Source organism: Sebastes umbrosus, chromosome 6, assembly GCF_015220745.1.
Source record: "Sebastes umbrosus isolate fSebUmb1 chromosome 6, fSebUmb1.pri, whole genome shotgun sequence".
In the NCBI taxonomy this organism is placed as follows: domain Eukaryota; kingdom Metazoa; phylum Chordata; class Actinopteri; order Perciformes; family Sebastidae; genus Sebastes; species Sebastes umbrosus.
Window position 1 is genome coordinate 18975082 of NC_051274.1, and position 22577 is coordinate 18997658.

Sequence of the window (22577 nt, forward strand, 5' to 3'; positions counted from 1 at the left end):
TTTAAATTGCCAAACATTCATTAATTAGTCCCAATTCTCAAATGTGAGGATTTGTTGCTGTTCTCGGTTCTATATTTTTGTAATTGTATATCTTTGTGGTTTGGACTGTTGGTTAGACAAAACAACTATAATTTGAAGACCTCACACTAGGCTCTATGAAGTCGTGGGGGGCATTTTTCACTTTTTTCTGACATTTTACATACTAAATGATTGACAGATTGCCAAAATAATCATGGGGTTGTAGCCCTATATCACTATTTTGTGTTTATCATGTATCTTATTTAGGCCTAAGAAAAGGAAGGCAACATGACATCATTCATAATTGATGGAAGTTGTGCTTTTGTAGAGGTGAACACTGGGTTTTGTAGAGAAATTACCAAATTATCATATTTGCACTGGTATACTATCACTGGTAACGTTTTCGAATGATACCAAGATCTAGAGCTCTATTTTTCTATGTGGGAATTTACTAAATTAAAAAAAATGTATCTAGATGTTCACCAGAACTGGTTGTAGCTGGATCTTTCTTGGAGGATTGACTTGAAGTGGGTCTTCTCTGGGGCTCCTCACTGAACCCACTCCCCTCTGATCTCTTTGCACGGCCCGCTTTCAGCTTCTCCTCCACCTTAGTCATACCTACAACATACACACAGACACACGGCCGTGGTAGTAATTAATACTCCCATTGAACATATTCAAGGTAAAGTGAGAGATGCAAGCAGAGCGGGGCAGATGGAGGACAATGCTGAACAAGAGAAATGCTAATAAAAGGAAAGCTGATACAAGAAAAAAAAAATCAAAAAGAGGTAGAGAAAAGGAGGTTGTTTTGAGTTATACTGAATCAGTGACGGCAGACTGGAAGAGAGCAAGAGAGAGCAGTGAGTCCTGCTACCTGGATGGATTGTTTGATAAGTGATGATAAGTAGTTTACAGCCCTGTGTATGCTATATGAGTCATGAGACATTTTCAGCATATGAATGAGACAGAAAGTAAGGGAGATACTGTAAAAGCTGTGCGTATGTGATGTGTGATTGGTGTGTGAGTCACTGATTCATTTAGTCGGGTATGAAACACCTCTACAGTTACCACATTAGCTCTGTTAAAAGACCAGCACCATTGATCCGCAGCAGTAGGGTGCATTCGCAATCACTCACAGAGCCAATCACACAATGTTGTAAAGTTCTTTTGAACAAGCCCAAGACCCACAATCCTCATAGCTTTCTTCAAGCAGTGGTTCATATGTCCTCCTATAGTTTCCATTATTCAGTGAATCATCAAGCTGTGGCCTGCTGCATTGTCAGTAATCAATGATGAATCAGCCAGTTCATAGTAACAATCTCTTTTTCGCAAATTTTTTTTTTCCACTTATTAATATTCCGCCCACAGGAAATTACCGCATTGGGCTGTTTGGTTGTAAAAGGACCAGTGTTTAGGAGATGGAAGAGATGGAAAATAATATTCATAACTATGTTTTCATTAGTGTATAATCACCTGAAACTAAGAATCGTTGTGTTTTCGTTAGCTTAGAATGAGCCCTTCATATCTACATAGGGAGCGGGTCTGCCATGTTGCTCCGCCATGTTTCTACAGTAGCCCAGAACGGACAAACCAAACACTGGCCACTGTAGTACAGAGGTGAAGTCCCTCCCCTGGCGGTGGGCCGCTAAGGGACCTTATTTCAGAAAAAATATGAACGGTAGTCAACGGCAAGAGACAAATATTTTTTGGATCCCGTTTGGATTGCGCCATGAATCAAACATATGATGTTTGTCAATTTAAAACATAATTTTGCAAGTCAAGAAAGTCTCAGTTTGTTGTAAAACTGTTGAAGTATCAGACTACAAACCCAAAAGTTTCGTTAAGTTACGTCTCTCTCGCTGAAGCTACGATGCCTGTGTGTTTCGTACTGGGATGTACTCACACGAGAAACGGGTCTCGCTCGTTCTTTCGCTTCCCGGCTGATAAAAAGACCAGGAGTCGCTGGATAAAACATATCAGGTAAGATAATGTTTAATTTGCATGTAGAACATAGCTAAGTTAGCTAGCTAGCTGGTGTTGGTGACGTATGTTGTGCGAGACGAGAGATGTAGTTCACTGAGCGGTTTCACACAAAACTACATGCTACTGCGACTTTCTTGAATTGCCCAGTTCTGTAAATTGACCAACATCATACTGTATGTGTGATTCATGGCGCAATTCAAACGAGATCAAAAAATATTTGTCTGTCACTGTCGACTACCGTAGCCCTATGTATTTTTTCCAAAATAAGGTCCCATGGGGTCCACCGGAAGGGGAGTGACTTCACCTCTCTATTCTCCGACATGCTTGGAAAGGGAGGGGTATTCAGTTGGTTGCAATCTGCAACCTCACCGCTAGATGCCACTAAATCCTACACACTGTACCTTTAAGTGTTCATTTAAAAAAAACAAAAACATAATTTGCTGTCAACAACAGGGTGAAGTGAGAGAGTTTTTTTGGTATTTACCTTTCAATCCAAACGTTCCCGATATAGACGGCTGCTCTCCAGTGAATTTCTTAGGTGTTTTCTGCTTCCGTCCTGGCTCAACAGAAAAACACAGAGCAAAGAACGGTCAAACACGTACATGCATCTAATGAGAACACGTGGTGCATCACAAAAGATACGTTGTAATCTTACTGTGCCTCATTCGCTCCGGGTCTTCGTCAGGGAAAGAAGGGGGAAGACTGTCCCCATCACTTTCACTGCCCTCCGCATCAGATGACGTGCTCTGGGACTCCTGGGACTGAGGCTGGACTGGCTGGGACGGCTGAATCTGCTGTGGAGGCTGGCTGTGCTGTTTCCTCTCGCTCTTCTGGTGGGCCAGCTCGCCATTCTGAGATGGCGTGGACACCTCGTGGATCTTTTTCACTTTGAAGAACACTGGCGAGGGGGGACTGTTCTCCATGGGCCTGAATTCACAGACCGAGGGAGGACAGTTTTGGGCAGTCAGCATTATGACGTTACTAACACCATTATGTGGGTCAGTGTGGGTGGGAATTTGAGCTCTAAATCCCAGTCACCTTTTCTTGGTGTTGGACTTGACGGGGGTCTTTTGAAGCTTAGGCTGCTCGTCCTTGGGCTCCATGCTAACCCTGTCTGGGTGGTTCCACAGCTTGTGCTTCTGCAGGCGCACCTTTGTGGCAAACACTGCCTCACAGTAGGGACAGCCATGACTCAGCTTCTCGGCTACGGTGGCCTGGTACAAACACAGACATGAGGAGAGGGGATTTAGAGTGAGCTCCCTCCCTACGCAAAACAAAATGACAGTGGGTAGCTGTTACTGGCAGCATTCAGTTGACTAATCACAAGTTCTTGAAACAGCCATGTATGGTCAATAATCACTAAATATTTGAGGTGTGAGCGTTATAAATAATCTGTAAGTTTTGATGCTTTTCTTCAATATCTTGATCCACTGTTAAAGACTACTCTGAAGCATGAAGTAGAAATAGCCGCATAACAGGAAAGAACGGAGGTTAGTGACTCACCCCCTGGCAGCGTTGATAGTGGTACTTGACGCCATAGATGCTGGGAAACTCTAACCAGCAGCCTGAACACGGACACTTAACCCTGGAGCGGCGCTTAAACTCTTCCTTCCATTGTACTATCATATGGGCCTGCTCAGGGGTGAGGAAGAGAGAGTTCAACACATGCAAGGATTATCGCTATACTGTACTGTTGTATCGTGCATATTCATGGGGATCTGCCTACTCTGTGCAGGGAAAAAATGAAGCCCACTTCAAACACCCATTCAGTTCAAAGAGAGATACTCACAGGGATGCTTCTCAGTTCCTGCACTTCTGCTTTAGGGCGACCTTTCCTCTTCCCCTCTGCTGGCTCATCACACACCGGACCTGGTATAATGAGAGAGAGAACCATTTCTGAGTAAGCACGGAGTGCTGCAAGAACTTCATATTCATGGCAAAGAAATATTAATTAATGAAATCCTTATATTAGCACCTCAAGATATGTTTTTGACATTTTACGGAGCTACACAAATACACAAACTTGAGCACAGGACCTTTTTCAAACCTCCAAAATCCCTGAATCCACTCACATATTCAAACTAAATATGGACATGAACTAGGGCTGTCAATAAAGTATTTAAAAATATAATAATAAAATATTGAATTGCGATAAATGCATGATTGTCCATAGTTCATTGTGATTAATCACAAAAGAATGGCACATTTTTTATTTGTTCAAAATGTAGAATTTAATACTCTTATCAACATGGGAGTGGGCAAATATGCTGCTTTATGCAAAATGTATGTATATATTTATTATTGGAAATCAATTAACAACACAAAACAATGACAAATATTGTCCAGAAACCCTCACAGGTACTGCATTTAGCATAAAAAATATGCTCAAATCATAACATGGCAAATTTGAGCCCAACAGGCAACAACAGCTGTCAGTGTGTCAGTGTGCTGACTTGACTATGACTTGCCCCAAACTGCATGACATTATCATAAAGTGGACATGTCTGTAAAGGGGAGACTCGTGGGTACCCATGGAACCCATTTTCATTCACATATCTTGAGGTCAGAGGTCAAGGGACCCCTTTGAAAATGTCCATGACAGTTTATTTTGCCAAAATTTAGCGTAAGTTTGGAGCGTTATTTAGCCTCATGGTTGGTACCAATGGATTCCTTAGGTTTTCTAGTTTCATATGATGCCAGTATCTTCACTCTAGCTTCAAAACTAAGCCCGCTTCAATCTAAAAATTGCCTGTTGCGTTAATGTGTTAAAGAAATTAGTGGTGTTAAAATGAATTTGTGTAACTCGTTATTATCGTGTTAACTTTGACAGCCTTACAATCTTTATATTAGCACCTCTAGATATGTTGTTGACATTTTACGGAGCTACAAAAATACCCAACTTCAGTAAAGTACCTGTTTCAAACCTCCAAAATCCTTCAATCCACTCACATAATTCAAACTAAATATCAACATGAAAGCATATGACGATGAAGATGTTAGTTATGATTGTCAGATAAACAGAGGAAGAGAGAGTACATGTGTGAATATGTGTGTGTGGGAGAGAGAAGGAGAGAGGGCATTGTGAGTAAAGGCCTTCTGTTGAGCCAAATAGATCAGCTATAAATCGCTAGCGCCTGTGTGAACCTTCTGACACAGCACACAGCAGACCGACTGCCTCAGCTCTCTCTCTCTCTCTCTCTGCTCCCCATTGTTTCCTCCCTCCATCTCTCATACTGCTGCTTCCCTCTTTTCTCACCTCCCGTCTAGCTTTCTCACTTTTCCTTCCTTTCCCTCCACACACACCCTTCCCCATCTTTCTCCATGCGAACTTTGTATGAGGACAGGCGGTGCACTGGCTCATTACTGCTCTCTCCTCTGCTACAATTAGACCTCTGCACTATCAGCCCTGCACTCTATTTCCTCTGCTACTTGAGAGAGGGATGGAGCTGAGGATGAGTGTATGCATGTGGAAGAAGAGGAAGAGGGAGGGGGGGTGACAAAGGGAGGAGAGGAGAGGATGCTGAGGGAGAGAGGAGAGAATTGCAGAGGCAGATGACTTCTTCCACTGACCAAGCAGAATACTGAATGACAGTGCTGCAGGTAGGAGCTGAGGCTGTACTCTTCAGAGTGATATATCTTTACATGTGCTCTCAGCTCCCCCTGCATTGATCTGGCAAGACCGGATAGCGGCAGCAGAAACAAGGCAAGCAGGAGACAAGAGGTGCTGCTGCTCAGGCCTATTCAGTCATATCAGATCTAGAAAATGTCAAAGGGAAACCACTTGAAGTACAGATGATAGTGTTTTGAAGTGGAATGCAGCAGTGGTCTTGCATAGACTACCATTTTAATCGGTTTCACTTCCCCATGCCGAGGAACATGACAACGTGTCTGCCAACTGCTTTCTTCTCCCGCAGACTCATTGACAAGCAGCGACAGGATGCACACATGCCTGGTGCAGCTCATTTGTGGCAAACTGGATCAGAGCACTCTGTGTGCCTTACCAGGATTATAAACATGGTTGGAGGATTTTTCATCAAATAAATGAACTGCCGTCTAATGCAAAAACAGCTCATGGCAGCAAAAGGATAGCCTTCGACCCACATAACATCTCTGTGTCAGTGATGTTAATGTGTATAAAAACACAATCCAGGCCTAACCTGCCATGACGTCCCCTTCTCCCTTTTTCCCACTGTTTTATTACACAGTATCAACTTTCCCTTTTTTTTCTACGGAAGCCCTGAGAGGCAAGCGAGACATTTTTTTTCTTAGTGATCCATTTTCTAAGTGTAATCTAAATTATTTTCTCTCCCATGTTTATGAATTAAGAACAGGTGGAATTTTTTTTTTGCTTGGATAATCTTTCTTAAGTTCCTTTTTTCGTCTGTGAAACTGTTTTTTTAGGCCGATTTTTCTATGTTACTTTTTTTTTCCTGTTTGAAAACAAGTGAATTTTTTTTAGTCTAATTTTTCTACGTTCTTTTTTTTTTCTTTGCCTCTTAGGTAGAAGAAAAAAAAATATAGGCTGAATTTTTCACTTGTTTTCCCTAAGAGGCAAAAAAAGTCTTACCAGTATTTACCAGTTTCACAGACAAAAAAAGGGACTTAGAAAGATTATCCTGGCAAAAAAATGTTCCACCTGTTCTTAAGTCATAAACACAGAAGAGAAAATAATTTAAATCAGACTTAGAAAATGTATCACCAGAAAAAAAAAATCTTGCTTGCCTTTCAGGGCTTCTGTACTTTCCCCCTCATTTATCTTCTATTTGTTTCTCACTCAAACGCAGGCTGACGGATTATATGCAATCTTTTACTTCAGACTCACAATAATAAGGTAGAAAGAAAATAAGGCGCGGCAGAATAAGATTGAATGAGAAGTAGCACAGCGTCCCTGGCTGTGTTTGGGAATAGTTCATGACACAAGGTGCAAACACACATGTGTAAAAAGCGCACAAAGAAGTACACAAAACCATTACCAGTGTGTGTGTGAGTGCGTTGTGTGTGCATAGATATGAGTGTATTAATATTCTCCAGGCGACAGGGCATTTCTCTATTAGCTGTCTGGGTAGCAGCTGGGGAGGTGATGCAGTCGGCGGTGCAGCTCTTGTGATGAGGAGGAAATTGAGCATGCATTCTAATTCCTGTCTTAGAAAATAAAGGTCTTGTAAAAAGAAAGGCATAATTAATGAATCCTGCTCTTGGGAAAGATATTTTCTTGTTGCTATGGGAATAAGATCCACTTGTTTCCAGCGAGCAGAACTATTAGGCCTGCATTCAGAGCGCTACAATGCAAATAGGCATGTACACAAACAAGCCAGGTGCAAACATAACTGCAAAAATTAAATATACAACTGCAGACTTGTCTTTCCTGGTGTGAAATATGCAAACACAATAAAATATGTTCAGCATCTTTTACTTTGCTTTGCTTGCCTGAGTATGAGGTAGGGGTAAGAAAATATCCATACACTTGAGTATGTTGTACGATACTGTATTGATTCAAAACACTGTAACCGGAGTTTTGAAGCTAGAGTCACTTGCATCTTATGAAACTAGAAAACCTAAGTAATCCATTGATCCCAACCATGTCATGCTATCTTGTCACCGAGCTTGCGAAGGAGGCTAAATAACGCTCCAGAGCTACGCTAAATTTGGCGAGGAAAAACTGTCCAACACAATGGGTTAAACTTTGGTGCTAGACATGGACAACATATTTCCTAGGTATGAACAGTTTCATAGATCATTTCCTTATTTATAGTCTAACTGAAATCACATTTAGTCATCCCTTTTTGTAGTAAAGATAAAGTAAACATGTTTTTTTAAATGTATTGTTCAGGAAGAGCAACAGAGGAAGGATCTCTCTTCCAGGACGAACAGACATGCGATAGATGTCATGTACGGGTGGGCGATATGGCCCAAATCTTTTATCACGGTATATGCAATTTTATATTATGGTAACGGTATATATCACGATACAGTAAATTGTTCTGTAAATTCAATTAAGAAATGGTTTAAAATAACCATGCCATCCTTCATCACATTTGACTATTTTCTTCTTCTATTTGGAGCTTATACAACCATACAAACAAAAACAACTGTCTCACATGAGACAACTCTTAGGTTAAAAACAAAAGACTGAAAACAGTAAAACTAAAATTCTTTAAAAATGGAAGCTTTAACGTTCCTGAGAACAATCATTTCAAGTGATACCAGCCTGACTTCAGTCATTGAAATATAAAAATCACACAAATTTGCATTTTAGAGGTTATCAAAATGAGAAAAAGACTTGACTTGTCCTGCAGGATTTGCTCATCTTTCATTTCAAAAAAGATGAACACTGGCAAAAACTGGCATGGTGATTTTTACAGGAGTCCCTTGACCTCTGACCCCAAAATATGTGAATGAAAATGGGTTCTATGAGCACCCAAGAGTTTCACCTTTACAGACATGCCCACTTTATGATAATCACATGCAGTTTGGGGCAAAAAAAACATGTAGTTTTTTGCATGCAGTATACATTTGTTGTTTTGCATATTCTAAATGGGTGTATTTCTGGTGTGTTCTTTATACTATTACAGTTTTCCTCAAATTAAATTTAAAAAAAAATCGCAATATATCGCTTACAGTATCGAAATATATCGGAATATATTGAATCGTTACCCCAGTATATACCCCAGTGATACATATTGTATCCCCAGATTCTTGCCAATACACAGCCCTAATAATGGGTTGCACGCTGTGGCGCTCAGCAATCACAACCATTGTCTTGGTATGAAACAAAGCAGGCCCATTGTGTCAAATCTAAAACCCCGGTTCTCAGGCACAGGCCACGGGGATAAAACAGCTGTTCAACTAATGTCAGATTGTGACTCGCTCCCAGCTGTCTGCAACTGTTGCTCGGCACTGGTTAACCCTGACAGGCAAGAAGAGAGAAGAGAAGCAGAAAAGAAGGAGAGGAGAAGAGAGAAGAGAAGAGAAGAGAAGAGAGGAGTCGGGACCCAGGAGTGCTGGCAGCTGCCTAATGATCTCAAATAACCTCTACGTTCTCCTAGCTACGCCTGCCACTGCTCCCCCTGAGTGCAAGGGTGCACACATTACCCACAAACACACACACACACACACGGGCGGGCGGGCGCGCACACAGAACAGTCATTTGTTTTCCTCGACAAACACTCACACAGGAGCCTTTGTCTGCATCTGCACAGCAGGGTTTTAGACATACTGTAGTTTAGAGAAAGACAACACACACAAACACCGCTGACACAACTCCATGGAAAGAAGACACAGTATCACTACTTCCTCAATCTCAACAGACAATAGATGGAGAAACTGATACACCTGGACACAGTGAAGGGTAAACACACTGACAGAGTGGAACCATCCACTTAATGTGTAAACCATCCTGGTTTACAGTGAAAACAACCACTTGACCTTACTGCCCTTTTTTTACTTTAAAGTGTATCTATTGTGTTTTTACTCTTACTTCTTCACAACTTTCCTTTCTCTCACACGTTCTCAGTTTAGTGGCCCGTCAGCACTTTCACACACACCTCCTACTACAGTACTTCCTATTTTCCTACGCTATTTTTCATTCTGTACTCTCACACACACCCACAATACAAACTTTCCCATCCGATACGCACCTCTCTTTGACGATGTCCCCATAATTCCCTCCCAGTCGGGCCTGATTCCAGACAGTGAGTAAAAAGAAGAAGAGCGGTGGAGTAGCACCAGAACAGTCTTGTGATCCAGACACTGACTAACTGAAAGAAAACCAGACTCTCTCAGTGAGTCTGGCTCTCACTCTCTGTCTTTGTTTTTCCTCTCTCTCTCTTTCTCTCTTCCTGCCCTCCCTCTTTCTCTCTCTCTCTCTCTCTCTCTCTCTCTCTCTCTTTCTGACTTTTTGTATAGCTGTGCCTCTATGCTAATCTCTTACACAGATACACTTGTTGACAACACACACAAACATGGTTAGACTAATTTGTTATCATATTTTTATGAAAACACTGCAAAATACTTGTTTTGCCATTACACGTCCTCTAATAGTAAAATGAAATCACTCTGCCAGTGTTACAGGGTCGGTGGGCGGGGGGGTGGGGGCAAGTACACATGGCTTAGTTTTAAGTCTTTACGCGTCTGTGGACAGCTGTGGACATGTACCAGTCGTGCGGACGCACACGCAGTTCCATTCATACTACTATAGGGTCTGCTTCGGCATGGAGCTCACCACATGCGCATTTCCTGATCCACACTCCATTCCAGTTGGTGGTGGTAATGCGCCATAACATTGTTTGCCAACCGCGAGGGCTGTGCAATATGACAGAAATCTTCTGTCACGATATAGGTCCTTTCATATCTCCACAACGATATATATCACAATATAGCATGTATTCTGGTAATTCAATAAATAAATAGTTTATATGAAATAACCACATGGTGAAGCCTATTTTTGTATACTCCTGCGTGAATTAAATACTTGACAAATGAAAAGTGATAAAAGTATTTTCTCATTTTAAGAACTTGAGAGCAAAATGAACATTTTAAGTGAAATTATAGAGAAATAAATAAATAAATAAAGGTCCAGCCTATATTGCGATAGTAACGATATAGAAAAATATATACGATAGACATTTTTTTTATAATTTTGACGATATGTATCGTCATATTGACCAGCCCTACCAACCGCCATCAAAATCAAGAAGAAGAAGCATGCGCATTTGGAGAGAAAATGGCAACCTCACAACCTCTTGTGTTTGTTGTTTTTGGCCGAAGAAGAAGAAAATCGCAGAAAGAGAAAATATAATGTGAGACCGCTTAACGAGAATAGGACCAGGAACGGGGAATACAGTACGTTGGTGTGTTGATAGTGGAGAAGCATCATCGAGGAGAAGCATCACCAGTACCTTCAGATGCTGGCCTCATATCGAGCACAAAAAAACACACAGGGCTTCATGGGATGTAGCTGAAAGACTGGCTGTTACTTTGCGCTTTTTAGCTTCAGGATCCTAGGAGGTCATGAGTAAAAACCAAAGACAATCTTCTGGGAAAATGTGAGCTACTTGCATAATATTACTTTCTATGATATTTAGTGGTTCTGTGAATTAGATAATACCATGATGGTTTAAACTTTGAGGCTAGACATAATGGACAACAAATTTCCTAGGTATGAACAGTCTTTCATAGATATATTTCCTCATCTGAAGGTGTTAAATACAGGATTGGGAGCATTTCTGGGGGGGGCAGCAGTAGCTCAGTCCGTGGGGACTTGGCTTGGGGACCGAAGCGCCTCCTGGGCGCTACCGAGGTGCCCTTGAGCAAGGCACCGACCCCCTAAACCTGCTCCCCCGGCGCTATATAGTAGCTGCCCACTGCTCCTAGTATACTAGGATGGGTTAAATATAGTAGCTAAATTTCACTGTGTGCTGTGCTTTATACAATGTGTGATAATAAAATTGGATTTACATTTTTACATTTACATTTCTATTGCCTCTCAACGGCTCCCAACATGGCAAAGGCGAGCCACAGCTCGTAGCTAATGATGCTAACAACGCTAAACAGTGCAAACAACGGCGAAAGTGCTGACAGAGCTAACAATGTTTACCTGAGGGGAACCGAAGGGTGTGTGCTACACTTCCCCGTCAGTCGGGACGGCGTTATCAGCTGTAACTGCCATATGAGAGCAGTGCAGAGCGGCAGCCGTGAGCTAGCCAGTGGGGGTATCAAAGTTGTGAATTTTAAAATTCTACATGTGGTTGTTTGATAGATGTATTTGTTTAGGACATAATCTATTCATAGTTCAACTGATTTAAAGGTTTGTACTTCTACTTGATAAGCAGATTTGGAGTGGGAGATCTTCTTACTAAATAAGTAGTAATTAGTGCCCAGTCTAGGAAGTGTGAGGGTCCTAAACAAAAACAATGTTCACTGCCCTCAGCGGGCTGAACTACTTTATAGGGAATCACTTTGTGTAGAGGCCAGGAATCACCACCACAAAGACCCGTGGTGAGCTCAGTTTACTAGCACCACTAAACCACACTTAAATCAAAGCAAAGAGCTCGGGCTTGAGATTCCTGCTACGTAATCTGGTGACTCACGGCACCTCCACAGCCTCTTCAGACCTGCATTGATTTTACAGCCTTCCTCATCAGCTGCATGCTTCATATTATTGGAAACCTAATCTATCGCCTGATGCCTATCTGGCCCATGGCCAATAGTATGTTTAGTGTCATCCAATCACAACAGCTTTGGATGATATGCGGCCAGTGAATCCCAAGAGGTTGATGCTGACAGGCGAACTGACAGTGAAGCAAATAAAACATTTTTAAATGTAATTAAATATGAAAAATATACATGGATCATGGTGAAGGCATGTTGTTGTATACACACAGTGCATAAAGCAGCAGCACCTATGAGAAAAGGCACTTGTTTATGCAACAGCACGTATAGTATATACGAGTCAGACAGACAATGCCTGCTCCAGACTGTTTGCAGTGTCCTCCGTATGGACAGTGACTCACCAACTCAATCTCTCCCATTTCCCTGTACTCTTTCTCATCTGCCACCCTCAAGCCTGCCAAATGAAGGTGTGACAACGATGACAAAGGACTCTCCTCAAAACGAGACGCAGCATCAGGCTGAGAAAAGCGCAAGAATTCAATTTCGTCCCAAAACAAACATTCTCCAATCTATAGCTCTTTATCGATTCCATCTTTTGGTATTTCACCAATTTCTGAGACTCGCGAGGCGAGGACTACAAAATATAAGAAATATGAGACGTGAGAGGAGTGAGGATGGGGAGCGGGTGGGAGTAGGGTGAGGAGGGTTGTGAGGATGGAGTGGAAGGTGGCATTGATAGTGCGGCTGCTGCTGATGATACTGACAAATAAGTGAGACAAGAGAAAGATGAGTTCGAGGGAGGATGAAAAGGAAAGGTAGTGACGGTTATGTGTGGAGAATGGGACAACAAACGAGCGAGAGGAAGTGTGAGAAAGCAATAGAGGGAGCAAAAGATTGCTGCTGAGGCAGATATGCATGGTCAGCAGATGGCGTCTGTGGGCCTGAAATGAAGGTCCAGCAGTCAGAGTAGTGGCCTGTCATTTGAGAACACTGGTGTCTGTGCACACACACATGGAAACATGTAAACACAACACAACACATTTAAAGCTGTGGTGGGTAGAAATGGAGCAAATATGATTTAAAAAAGTTATTTTTATAAAACGGTCGCTATATCCTGACAGTAGTGCATGAGACAGGTAGTCTGAAAAAAATCATGTGCCTCTGTGTCCTCCGTGCTCCTAATGGCAACTACGAGATTTAACAGACTGTAGGAAAACAACCAATCAGAGCCGAGCTGGAGCCTTGCCGTCTCTGAGCAGCTGTCAATCACTCGCAAACTCCAATCAAACAGTCAAACTCTTGTGCGGGGTCACAAACTTTGTCATTTTACAGCTAAACAGTACACTACAAGATGTTTCTGAAAACATTTGAGGCAAGAAATAGGCATTACAGTAACAGAATATTTATTCATATTTCATCAGTGCTGCCTAGTTTGACCGTTTGATCGGAGTTTGTGAGTGATTGACAGCTGCCTCCATTGAATGAACAGCCAATAGTAACGCTCTTTCTCTGTAATGACCTGTGATTGGCCAAAGTCTCCTGTTACCGGGCTAGATTTTTTAAAGTCTGTGTGAAGCAAAAATAAATATGCACTCTGGGTTTGTCACACCACAGAAAAATGTGTTACTAGCCACCCAGCCAAATTTGAATGATTAAAAAAATCGCTAAGTATATAAAATAAGCTTTTCAAAATCATGGAAAAATCAGCAGTATTCTCTGCTCTGAGACGCTGGGGGCATGTCACTGAAGGTGCTGAAACCTGAAACCTCTCTTAATAAATCCATGGCTGAAACCACACCCACAAGCGGGGAAGGTGCAGGACAGGATTCCTCAGTAGCATTGAGCGAAAAGGGAAGAGCCCAGCGCCGAATCGCTGTCCGACAGGCGGATTGGCGAAATGTGGCGTACGGAAGACCGCTTGCCCGGTGTCGCTCGGGGCCTGAGTCCTTCTGAGGACTTCGTGGACGGTGTGAGGTTGGTAACGGCCCCCGTCGTGCAGTCTGCCCGGGGGATTCAACTCTCTTTTCCTTAGAGGCGGTCGGTTGGCTTGGAAAGGCTCTGGCTTCACGGCCTCGAGCTTTACAGCGCCCCCCACCCAGACCTCGCTTCCGTGGACAAAGTGCTTGCTTTTGTGGTCCTGGTAGTCCCAAAGACATTCGTAGCCCTGGTACTCCATACTCTGACACTTGGTCATTTTCTTTTTTTTGAAAGACTATTCATTTTTTACAAGTTTACAGAAAAAGAGCTTGAATTCATGACCCTTGATGTATGAGTCTCTACCGACTGAGCTAACCGAGATAACCTTTGATAATTGTCTGGGTTTCTGTTTTGCCTTTCAAAAAGGTTCAGGTTTGTGAGGACGGGTGGAGTTATGTTAAGGATGACTCCAGTATGTCATCGAGCCATGATTTCATCCCCGCCTAAAAAATCCAGAACACAAAACTAGCGAAAAACAGTTTAACGGTCTAACTCCACAATCCAGTACTACAATGTTCACAGCCTTTGCACGTTTTCAGTAATAATAAATTTATTATTTATAATTTAATTTTCCAACGTTTATAATGTGTTTAGAAACAAATCTCTGAATTTCCTTTGCACGGCCTTTAAAGCCTGAAAACAGAGCCATGAGGAGGTGCAGGAGTCTACTTTTATCTCAGAACACTTGAATTACAATATGAAGAAAGGTTATTATGGAATTTTTGCCCAATGATGCGAAAAACATTCTGCCTACTGTGGTTTAACGTTCACACATAGCCACAAGCGTATAAACCTATGCAGACCTTTCCCATACTGATAGAGACAGCTCTTCCCAACTCCCCTTACACACAGCGTGCCCAATGGAAAAAATTGAGTCCTGGGATCAGGTAAGGTACTGCACCACTCTCCATCAACTGAGGAGGATGGTCACACACAAACACATGCCTAGACTCCACTCACTTATGCTTGCATTAATGTTTGCAGAAAGGAGCCTAATTTCAGGGCTTTTGCCTAAAGCATTTGGCAGAACAGCATTAGTTCTGTCCAAATACTTTCACAGTAGGTTGTTTAACAGCTTAGGCTGCTGGTGGAGAAAAAAAAAGACAAAACTAGGGCTCTAATGAGATGTTAATGTGAAAAAATGTGAGAGCAAGAGAGAAAAGAGAGAGAGAGAGACAAAGAGAGAGCAAGTCACCCTCAAGGACCACATCCTTTCCTGCTAGTTGTCTGGTGTGGCAAGGTGACAGCTCAACCGCACCGCTTTAGGAAAGCACACAAACCCGGTTGGCAGCAGTCTTTGTTTCCATGCATAAAATCATAGAGGGATTGCAGGAAACCACTAGTACAAAAAAAACCAGTCCAGCCAGACAGGATTTCTTCATTGTTACATCATGCAAAAAGTTTCCAACAAGGACGTTTATCGATGAGAAGTGATAACAGTCCAAACTTTCCACGGACATGGAGTGAAAAATGAAACACGGCCAGCGGGAAGAGGGCAGATAATGCGGTACCTGGTTATCTGAAGAGCACACTGTGTACAACGGACATAGACTGAGCACTGAAAAACCTCCACAGGGAGCCTAAGATATTGATGTCTTTGTTTCCCCCAAACCGAGACTCACAGTCCCCCTGGGATCGACGAGCTAGCGCCAGGCTCATTATGATTAGCAGTATAGCATTTCTCCTCATCATTAGCTACAGAAAAGCTCAAGCCAGACACTGACGAGTAATAAGCAAAGGATTTGAAAAGGTTGTTTGAAAAGGTAACACATTGTTGATGCAGGCGAAGTTGCTGGAAGGAGTCCAATCAAAGTCAATGAATATCTTCTCTGCTTTAGCCTCGACTACATCTGAGTGAATCATTACACACATCAGTTATGGTGTGGTGGTTTGGGAATACAAATCTCGCTGTAACCGAGTGCCTTTTTGAGATAAAAATCCTCATGCATTTCTTATGCTCTGCTTTGTGCCTAAACCAACTCCTACTCTTACACTACTGTAGGTTCTTGCATGTGTTCCAGTCGCCTTGTGTTTCCCCTTAAGGTTGCTGGATGTTCTTAGAGGATCTTCAAACCTCATAACCTCATAATCCCATAAAAGTCCACTGGCAAAGTTACCAACTAAGCCTCTCCAAAGGCAAAGGGAAACCCCTGGTAATGTTCTAGATACCATTTCTTCAGCTACAACATAGTGGAATGTAGATTTATATCTTGTGCAATCAAATAGTGCTGGGAGCTGTCCTTAGCACAGACTTGCACTATCAAAAACACTGATATAATTACTGTACCGGTAGCTCTACTTTAATGAGTCAAAGCAGATCAACTGTGGAGAAAGAAAGCGAAACAGACAAGCCGTCTTAAGTTACCAGAGAAAGTCCCGTAAAGACCAAGACCAAGCTATTACCTGGGAAAGCATCATCTTAACACACACACACATCATCGGCGGTACTCATTAGTGAACCTCAGCCAAGTGTGCTTCTCTCATTTCTAGCCTTCAGTCTCAAAGCGATCCGCGCAGAGCCCACTACCAACTTTGATTGATTTATAAACACCTCTTGTTTATTGAGTAATAAAGTGTAAAAGAATCTATAACACATAACACTCTGAGAGGCTGCAGAGAAAAACCCATCATTCAAACGCAATGTGTTTTGCTACAATCAATTCTTTAAGAGCAGAACTCAGTCTTCAGCTTGTATACAATAAGGAGAGCATACTGTGAGCCCGTGCTGTACTGCTAACTATCAAAAGATTAAGCTGTCCAATGCTTCCCTGCCCTCTAAGTTCTGTCTTGCAAAATCAGCTTTGTATTACTGTCCACAACATGCACGCACCCACACAGGCATGCAAATCCAGCCTACAGGGCTGAATATTAACATGGAAAGAAAACAAATTGAAGCACCTAGTCTAGTGCTGGTGCTGTGTGTCTGGGAATGAGGGGCTATTTTGTAGCAACCAAAACAACTGGGTCATATTAGAAGAGCTCCACTTTTCCAAGTCTGCCCGACTCTATTAACAAAGTCATGATGATCTGCTGGATATTGGATTGAAACATAATTCCCCAGCCTGGCTCTCTCGTTCCAAAAATCTTCCATTTCCATCCAGATGGCTTAGGGTTTCACTAATGTCAGTGCTTGGCAATGCTTGTTTGTTTGGTATTCTCACTGTAAAAGGCAGTCTGAGGAAAAATGTTGTAGTTTCCAGGCCCTTCTGTGGTGAGAGGGGTAGAATTACATTGAAGCTGGGGAGCCATTGATTCTTAGTAAAATATAACCCATTCAAAAAAGCAACAGAGACTGGTATATGTGTGGTATGTTGATCAAATCCTCAAGAAACAACAGTGAAGCTCTGAACAGCCAGCCTAGTGCTGTTATAAGCTACAAAACAAAAGTCCAGCCAGTTGAAAGCCGATGGAATATAAACAAAAATTTGCAACCATCACATATGTGTCAGTGTGTCACACTGTATGCAAACGAGAGCTATTCTTTCAGCCCAAGAGCAAAGCTGGGTCACACAAACAAAAGCGTCCCGAGTTCCCACATTTAAAACAATCTGTGAATAAACGCTGCATAGATCTAAAGTCACACACTGTTTTCATTTAACGGAGTGCGGCGGCTCGTCACTCACTGTGTTTGTTGTTGTTTTCTGGGCCTTGCGTGCTTCTGACAGGCTCCTGGGGATGTCCATGCTTGGGGGTCCGGCCCCTTGGCAGCCCTGATGAGGACAGCTTCCCTAGCCTGGGGCCACTTGGGCTCTCCATGCCTGCGATAGGGGGGTACAAAAACACACAGGAGAGATTGATAGCTAGAGGCGATATCAGGATGCTTTCTGACGCTCATTAATACCGTTCCATCGCTTGTCAAAACATTATTAGCAGAGTCCACTGTGATGCTGATACTGTCCCCTTGTTCTACAGTGCACTTTCTTCATGTTAGACTGAAGGTTATCTGAGTGGAGGCAGGCACACACATCATCTGCAGCGGTAATGAGGGTGTGACCTTCCATGTTTCATTTCAAAATCAATATTCTCACTTACACACCAACTCCATGCTCTGCCCATTAGACAAAAGGTGAGTCAAAGGTACTTTCCTGCCCCCTTTCTTTACTATGAAAACAAGTGATGCATCCCTCGATCAGGTCACGGGGTCAGCAGTAAAGTTATTGTGCTTTAAAGGAACAGTGTGTAACATTTCAGGGGATCTATTAGCAGAAATTCAATATTATATTCATAACTGTTTTCCTTAGAGTTTAATCACCTGAATCGTTGTGTTTTCGTTAGCTTAGAATGAGCCCTTCATATCTACATGGGGAGTGGGTCCTCTTCACGGAGTCCGCCATGATTCTACAGTAGCCCAGAACGGACAAACCAAACACTGACTCTAGAGAGAGCATTTCACGTTTTTACGTTACCTGAAGGCCACCGTAGTTCTCTGACACGCTTGTGAAACTGTGGTAAAGTGAGCCGTAGAGGGAAAAACCGTGGTACTGCCAGCTGCCGTCTGACTTCCGTTGCTCCTAAAGTTGTGTTATTATGGTAAGTATGACCTCTGAGCGAGGCGGACGGCGTTACCGCGGTTTTGCACTCGGTGGCTCACGTTACCGCAGTCTTGGAAAAGGAGAAGTGAGCGGAGGGGTACTCAGTTGGTTGCAATCTGCAACCACTGCTGGATGTCGCCAAATCCTACACACTGTACCTTTAAGTGAGAGCTTATATTCATTTGTTGACTGCTAGATAGATTACACAGCATAGTTCACCAATCCACCATCATCCATAGTAAGCCTTTGTCCCTGTTCAGACCCAGTATTAACATGTGTCCTAAGTGATCGGATCACAAGTGGACAGCTCTAAGTACAGGTGTGAACGCACTCAAGACGCATTGAGGTCGCCTTGAGATTCGATCGCTCAGACCACATTCAGAGGTGGTCTGGGCCACATATGGCCACATTCATTTAGCAGTGTGTACGCCAATGTGTCCTGGGCCACATTAAGGACCGTCTACTCAACTGACGTCCCGCTGGGACAGACAGGCAGACGCGAGCGCTTGCCTTGCAGCATGGTAACAGCTTCTGTGCTCTACTGTATCCTGTTGGTACAACTGTATGTTATTAAAATATATCTTATCTATAGGCTACATATCTACAGACTATCAGACTAGGCACGCAAAGTGCATTATTATCACACTGTCGGCGATATTTCGTGTCTTTGCACGGAGCTGACACCCGCTCGCCCGTCCACTTGCTAGCTCTCAACCCCAACTCTGAAGCTCTGTACCCGCTGTCGCCTTGCAAAGGCGGCGGTGTCAGCGGCACAGAGGTCCCCGAGGACCACCGATACAATAATCTTATATTTTTATGTCATTAAAATGTACCCATATGCACGAATATGTAGGCTATTACTACTGGCATTCATGTAATATTACGTCACAACGTCTGCTGTGTTAGCCGTGTGTTTACTACGTGTTTATTTGCATATAGAGCGGGGAAGTGAGATCAGATCACAAGTGGTCACTCGAGACGCATGTGGAGATGCATTCTAATGCCAGGTGTGAACAGACGTACTTAAAGCTGTCCACTTGTGATTGGATCACTCAGAACGCATGTTAATGTCAGGTCAGAACAGGACCTATAATATGTCAGTTTGGAGCTGTCTGTGCTGAACCCTCGTTCCCTACCAGCATGGGACAGTCTAATAGATGAAGGCTGACAAATCACTAATTATGCTAAGTAGGACTGATTACGATCCAGCATGCTTTCTCTTAGCCCACACTCGTGTCACTCTCCTAATGGATTACAACAGCACACAAAAGGTCATCCGTCGGGGGCCACTCAGTGTCCGTTTACACGCCATGCTGTACATTGAGCGATGACGGCTCATCCGTCACAACGACAATAATGCTCAGTTTGTTGTGATAAATTTGACTTTAAAAGGGACGGTGAGCACGCTAGTATTTGCACGATGCAAATTGCAGAAATATTGCACCCGCCGACACAAGACGCCTTTCCTGTTCCTGTGCGATGTGTCAGAGTGTGAGCAGATGAGTAAATTAACTTCTTAAAATAAACAGATGTGGTGGTGAGAGATAAAGACACATAGTCTGCTGAATTATCACAATTAATGAAATCACTTTGCTCGTGAGTTTCAATAGTGACATCTGTACTTTTTTGTGCACCGTGCACATTTGTGTTTCCTATGTTACAAATTCCTATATTATTCTTTTAGGAAACAACACTTTCTAGTTTTGCTCTGGCATTTGTTCAGCAAAAAAACAACATTGCAGCTGATGTTTTTTTCATAAAAGATTATTTCTCCCAAGTTAAACCACAATCCTACATTACCATACATTTAGCTAGACACAACAAAAACCTGCCGGTGACACCCACTCACATCTCCCTCACACACAATCTGCTGACAAACCAACCTGCAAAAGAAGTATTTTAGCTATACGCATGTGGCACACTGCCATGCCATGCTGTGTGTGTGTGTCAACTACAACAAGGTTACAGAGTTGATGTGGGTTCCTGTGTGATGTGTCAGAGTGAGAACAGACGAGCAATTTAACTTCTTAAAATAAACAGATGTGGTGACGAGAGATAAAAGACACAGTCTGCTGAATTATCACAATTAATGAAATCACTTTGCTTGTGAGTTTCAATAGTGACATCTGTACGTTTTTGTTCACCGTGCACATTTTGTGTTTCCTACCTTTACAAATTCCTATAATATTCTTTAGGAAATAACACTTTCTAGTTTTGCTCTGGCATTTATTCAGCAAAAAACATAACATTACAGCTTTTCATAAAAGATTATTTCTCCCAAGTAAAATCACAGTCCTTACATTACCATACATTTAGCTAGACACAACAAAAACCTGCCGGTGACACTGCTGAATTATCACAATTAATGAAATCACTTTGCTCGTGAGTTTCAATAGTGACAGCTGTACTTTTTTGTGCACCGTGCACATTTGTGTTTCCTACATTACAAATTCCTATAATAGTCTTTAGGAAATAACACTTTCTAGTTTTACTCTGGTATTTGTTCAGCAGTGTTTTTAAACATAACATTGCAGCTGGTGTTTTTTTTTATAAAAGATTATTTCTCCCAAGTTAAACCACAGTCCTACATTACCATACATTTAGGTAGACACAACAAAAACCTGCTGGTGACACCCACTCACATCTCCCTCACACAATCTGCTGACAAACTAACCTGCAAAAGAAGTATTTTAGCTACACGCACGTGCCATGCTGTGTGTGTCAACTACAACAATCTTCTGAATTATCACAATTAATGAAATCACTTTGCTTGTGAGTTTCAATAGTGACATCTGTACTTTTCTGTGCACATTTGAGTTTCCTATGTTACAAATTGGGGCATTCCTATAATATTCTTTAGGAAATAACACTTTCTAGTTTTGCTCTGGCATTTGTTCAGCAAAAAAAACATAACATTGCAGCTGGTGTGTTTTTTTTTTATAAAAGATTATTTCTCCCAAGTTAAACCACAGTCATACATTACCATACATTTAGCTAGACACAACAAAAACCTCCCTCGCACACAATCTGCTGACAAACCAACCTGCAAAAGAAGTATTCTAGCTATACGCACGTGGCACACTGCCATGCTCTGTCTGTCTGTGTGTCAACTACAACAAGGTTACAGAGTTGATGTGGTGAAGAAAAAGAAAAAAGAGTGATCACACTCTCTAGTCACGGCCACACCTACCTGAAGTCGGTCAGTCACCCACCCAGCGCTGAGGGTGCCGGGTGGCCCCGGGTCACCCACGTGAGGTAGGAGTGGGGTCAGCAGACAGGCACCGAAGTGGGCGTTTTTTTTCGCACCAATGTTATGTTACATGGCAAATCCCACCACCACCTGCTGTGCGTCAAGGACCGGTCAGACTGGGCATATGGGAAGCGGCCTGAGAGGAAGCGGACAGCCGTCACACCGTCACACCGTCGTCCAACAACTCCGACGAGGTGGAAGAAAAAACAGAGCAGAAATTAACAATTTTCGTCTTGCACATGAAAAAGAAAATCACCTTATTATTCCCAGTCTCCAAAAAAACAGCCCTCCTCTCCTCTCCTCTCCTCTCCTGCATTAATATGTAGGCTATATACAACCACGAGGCACACCACTTCTCCTGCAGCTTTCTCTCCTTATTATAAAAACCACATATATTAGAAATACGCAGGAAAGATAGGTAGCTCCACGACTCCTGGTAGGAAAAAATATTAGAATACAAGGGTTGGTTTATATAGGCAGTGAAGCAAAATGGCGACTTTATTACGAAGGAGGAGTAAAAAAAAAAAAAAAAAAAAAAAAAAAAAAAAAAAGATCCTCGCGCTGTGCTCTGTGCTCGAGCTAAAGGGAGGCACACAGAAACATCTATTTAGTGCAGCAATGTCGACGGCGAATAGGAGAAGCACTTTGGAAAAGAAAACGAAGCAGAAACGTTCAAAACAAAGCCGTGCACTCCTCGGTTTCCTTAC

The 22577-nt window shown here is 42.5% G+C and overlaps 1 protein-coding gene across 6 annotated transcripts in view; it reads right to left on the minus strand.

Annotated features, from left to right (window-relative positions):
- znf512b (zinc finger protein 512B) overlaps positions 1 to 22577 on the minus strand; it is a 35602-nt gene that overhangs the window by 12770 nt on the left and 255 nt on the right. The window contains exons 2-9 of one of the 6 annotated variants that reach the window (XM_037772801.1): positions 21811 to 22054; positions 17712 to 17846; positions 3791 to 3870; positions 3505 to 3633; positions 3040 to 3215; positions 2657 to 2928; positions 2486 to 2563; positions 502 to 636 (exon numbers count right to left, since the gene is read on the minus strand). In XM_037772801.1, the coding sequence (XP_037628729.1) occupies positions 502 to 636; positions 2486 to 2563; positions 2657 to 2928; positions 3040 to 3215; positions 3505 to 3633; positions 3791 to 3870; positions 17712 to 17844 (1003 nt within the window). In that variant the 5' untranslated portion in view covers positions 17845 to 17846; positions 21811 to 22054. Of the gene's footprint in view, positions 1 to 501; positions 637 to 2485; positions 2564 to 2656; positions 2929 to 3039; positions 3216 to 3504; positions 3634 to 3790; positions 3871 to 9638; positions 9785 to 17711; positions 17847 to 21810; positions 22572 to 22577 lie in introns of those variants that run through there. The other 5 variants (XM_037772803.1, XM_037772804.1, XM_037772806.1 and 2 more) reach the window with 5 other exon arrangements.